The sequence below is a fragment of the Eurypyga helias genome, unplaced genomic scaffold, assembly GCF_000690775.1.
Source record: "Eurypyga helias isolate BGI_N326 unplaced genomic scaffold, ASM69077v1 scaffold47183, whole genome shotgun sequence".
Taxonomy (NCBI): domain Eukaryota; kingdom Metazoa; phylum Chordata; class Aves; order Eurypygiformes; family Eurypygidae; genus Eurypyga; species Eurypyga helias.
In genome coordinates, this window is record NW_010240127.1 from 1 (window position 1) to 4,301 (window position 4,301).

The 4,301-nt window shown below is 43.7% G+C and overlaps 1 protein-coding gene across 1 annotated transcript; it reads left to right on the forward strand.

The window, feature by feature from the left end:
• Positions 1–1,702: 1,702 nt before the first annotated feature.
• Positions 1,703–2,756, forward strand: IER3IP1 (immediate early response 3 interacting protein 1; the record flags this gene model as incomplete). Its single annotated transcript, XM_010148363.1, has 2 exons — positions 1,703–1,804; positions 2,701–2,756. Coding segments are annotated over 2 exons (158 nt in total), but the record flags the coding sequence as incomplete, so codon positions are not given.
• Between the last annotated feature and the right edge of the window lie 1,545 nt (positions 2,757–4,301).

The window sequence follows — 4,301 nt, forward strand, 5'->3', positions numbered from 1 at the left end:
GAGCTGGTGCTGCGACCCCCCGCCGCCTTCCCTCGCCGGCGTTGAATATCGGTGTGCGAGGCGTTGCTCTGGGTGCTTCGGGCTTGAATTTTCTGCCGGCCGCTCCTGTCAGCGCTTTGTCTTCCTCTTTTTTCCTCTTTATTTTATTCCTTCTGCATCCCTGCTATTTCTTCTCCGTTTGTGCGGCACGGCAGGGTGTTGTGATAGCCTGGGATGGTTTCTGTCATCTTCTGGTGCCTTTTTGTGATGAGGTAGCGCTGCCGAGCCTGCACGTTCATGCTGGCATTTCTGGGGTGCTGCAGAAAGCTCCCTGAACTTGGGTATCTTTGTCCTTGAAAAGAAGTAAAAACTTTAAAACACAGAAAAGCCACAGGCAGAAAGATCTGCAAAGCTCCAGGAAAATTACCTGTGACCCTTGGTGTCCCACTTTCCGGATCCAGAGAATCTTGACTTCCCCCAGCCAGGTCAGGCTGGGTTAGGATTTTTGGCAGGAGTGCAGTTACCCCTTTCTCTCATTCCCCAGAAGGATTCCCGGTGAGGGATCTGCGCAGTCTGGGGTTTTCCTTCACCTTCTGGGTAAGCAGCAGCTCGAGGAAAAGGGAGATGTGAGGATTAACCAGGTGGCCCAGGCCGTTTGTCGGCCCCAGGTGACTGGGCAGTCACTCCAAGCTCATCCCAGTGGGAAGCGGTGGCTGCAAGGCTGTTGGGAGAGAGGACTCACTGGTGCCAGCAGAGCCAGGGGGACAGGGAAGGGCAAGAGAACCACTCAGCAGTTATTTCTGGAGGAAAGAGGCTTGCAGGTTGCACAGCTCAGGGTAGTGGCAGCTGCTCCCTTCTCCACTCTGCTCATCCCCAAACAGGTGAGGATTGTGAGCAGAAGGATTCAAAAATCCTTGGGCCTGTGTGTTCTGCCCCCTGCTGCAAGTTCTCCCCTTGGAAGGGAGTTGTGAACCTTCTGTATGTCTGTCGCCCCCTGAAAATTTCCAAGTCGTTTGTGGGGTTTTTTTCTTCTTTTGTAGTAGTTACCAAAGTTATCATACTGATGTGGAAGCTGGGCTGACTGTTTTCTGTCACGCAGCTCGTTTTGCCACGCTGAAGCATCACATCATACCCAACAGCTACTTGCTCTGTCACCGTCTGGTAAAGGGCTGTGATGTGGTTTGTTTGGCTTTGTTTTGGCGGGGATTTTTTTTAAAGGTATTTTTCTGAAGCCCAAATGAACTCGTGTTTCCCCAGCACACAGGGAATAGGAGTGTGTTAAAAAGGCAAGGATTTCCTCTACAGAAACGCTGATTTGTCGTTACTGATGTATTCGTTAAAAGGTGTAATGGTTTTCAATATACTGTTTTATAATCTGACCATGAAATAAAGCTAATAAGTTTGTCTTTCTAATGTTAGTGATTTTCTGAAGCCCAAATGAACTCGTGTTTCCCCAGCACACAGGGAATAGGAGTGTGTTAAAAAGGCAAGGATTTCCTCTACAGAAACGCTGATTTGTCGTTACTGATGTATTCGTTAAAAGGTGTAATGGTTTTCAATATACTGTTTTATAATCTGACCATGAAATAAAGCTAATAAGTTTGTCTTTCTAATGTTAGTGATAACACTGCGAGACAGTTCACTCCTTAATAGTGCTGATAGCATTCGTTGTGTGGTTTTGGAGTTTTTTCCTAACATCTCTGACTGGTTTTGTGTGATGCAGTTGGCTGGGGAAGCGACCAAGGGGTTAGAGGATTTGGAGAGGAACCAGGAATTAAAGCACAGTTAATAAACCTTATTCGAGCTGTACGGACCGTTATGAGAGGTAAGGTGATGATTTTCTCTTGAAGCAATATTGTCTGTAAAGTTTTGTTTCGGTGCTTTAATGGCGTAACATCGGTATTTGGGCTCTCTTTTACCAAACAGCTGCTATTTCTGCTTGATGCTTCCCACCTGTCCTTCCTTTGGGTCTCTTCCTTCCCCTGTGGGCTCCGTGTAGGCAGGTACAGGTCCCAGCTCGTGCCCTAGGCTTGGCGAGGGGTGAAACATTCCCCGACTCTGGCTTGTGATGCTGCAGCTGCATTGCGTCTTTCCTGGGCGTTCAGAAGCTGGGGGGAAGCTTGGTGATCCATGGGAGCATGCAGTTAGCTTCACCTTGGCTAAATTCAGTTTCATGCGAGGCACCTGGTGAGGGAAAGGTAAGCCTTTACCTTTCAGAATTGCAGGAATTGTGTGCCTCAATGGATGGGGAAAAAACAAGACTTCTAAGTTACTGATAGTTTTTATCACTGTAGAGCACACCAAGAATTCTTTTTGTAGGTGATGATAAACAGGAATTAACAAATTTTACGTGGCTTGCCCTGCACAGAGTAAAAAGCTGACACATTTCTTCTGAATTACAGCAAAGCCAAGGATAGAAACTAACACTGAAATGGTTTTGTTTGGAGAAAGGATTGTTTGGGTCAAAGCTGTAACATGATTGGCTGTATAAAAGCCATGCTCTTTTCATGCTCTTGCTTCCTAATTTTTACTATCCTAGGCTTTGATCCTGTATTCTTCCACTCATCCTGAATTTTGCACAAGAAAATTCAGTGTTTTTTTTAAATTTTAATTGATTTTGCGCCTTTCCAGGTAGTCTGTGGAGACTAAGTTCTGTCACTTTGTGATGCGCTGAAGAAAGTGCTCAGAATTGCTCTCTCTCATTTTCTTCTTCCCCTACAGTGCCGTTAATAATGGTGAACACCGTTACAATCGTTCTCCTCCTCTTGTTTGGTTGAAGATACCATTGCGAAATCTTTTGGACATCCAAAGAAGCAAGTCGCTAACTACCACCACTGAGTTTATGGGGATCCAATGCAGTTTAGATGTCAGCCTGACATTCAACCTAAAATAATAAAGACACTGTTTCTATTTATCCTATTTCCTAATGTTCGCTTGCGGTTTCATTAAACAAGATAACGGGATCAATGCAACAGCGCTGCAGATGTGTTGGACTCCGACAAGTTCTGTTGCCGCTTGTTAGTAGCGTTGCCTGTGAGGAGTGTGTGTTGTGACATACTGCAATGATTGTTGATAGGATGCCATTTTTAAGTGTCTTGTTACTCAGGGATTAATTTCCTTCAGTACACTTCCCAATGTCTTTTTAAATTAAGAAAAGCAACGGTGTTTTTTTTTACTTCAATTGCTACCACAGTACTATTTAGGAGAACACCAATTAGGCTCTACAAACGTTACAGATTGCTGACGTACACTTGTGATGCGGAGGGAGACAAAACTAGATGGGTGGAGTCCAATCCGGTTCACTTTGGAAGTCAACTTATCCTGCTTTGATTGTGAACAAGATTTTTCTCATGGGTGTTTGATAGACTTTTCAAATCAAGAATGTTTCATGCTCATGGTGAATTAGGTTGAAAATATGTGCAATTTCTATGCAAAATCTGAAAAAGCTGTACCTAAACCAGGGCCGCTCTGTTAATTTAGACTAGCAGGTGATATTGGTGATTAGCATTTGTTACTGTTCTGTCAAGGATTATTACGCTTTTCTAAAGGTGTGTTGAACTTCTGTGTGGTGGTCAGTGTGCTGGGAACCATTGTATCCTGAGCTTCTTGGGAAATGTGGGAGGGGAACAGTGTGCCCTTACCAAATGCAGTTCATTGTTAAAACCCAACAGATTTACAGCCTCTTCTGTTACTGTTGCTTCTTCCCCCACCCTCCATCTTCCTTGGATAAATCAACAGCTTACTAAAAAAGTATGGGTATGATCTTGCAGTTCTGCTGCAGAGAATATTTCCAGTCGCTTTGGTACAGGTCTTGTCTCACTCAAGAGTGCTGAGTTAGGTCCAGTGTTACACAGCAGGTCTGAATTGAAGAAAGCTGATTGTCTACCTTTTTAGAAAAGTCTGAAGTCTTGTAAGCCTATCCCTCTGCTAAGGTATATTAACTTACTTTTAAAGTGAGGAAGGCCAAAGGGAACCTAGCAGTTTCATAATTTTAAAACTGCTTAGTTTTTCATCTCTTCTTCCTACTTCTTGATGACTAAGGCGTTCGCTGTTGCATACAAAGATAAATCTGTAAAATGTGTAAATTAATGATCTTCAGTTGCAGTGTTTTGCAGAGTAGAGTATATCCAGGAGAGAGTGTTATGTTGTTTCCTTTTCTTAGTGAAAGCTTGTAAATACATTTTAAATTTCTAAATTAAGCACCTTCTTTCATAACTTGCTCCATATCTGTGCACCGTGGGAGCATCCCAAAACTCAACCTCATCCTGTTTCAGATACCAGAGCTACTGTTCTTACACAATAATAGAATCACAGAATGGTTT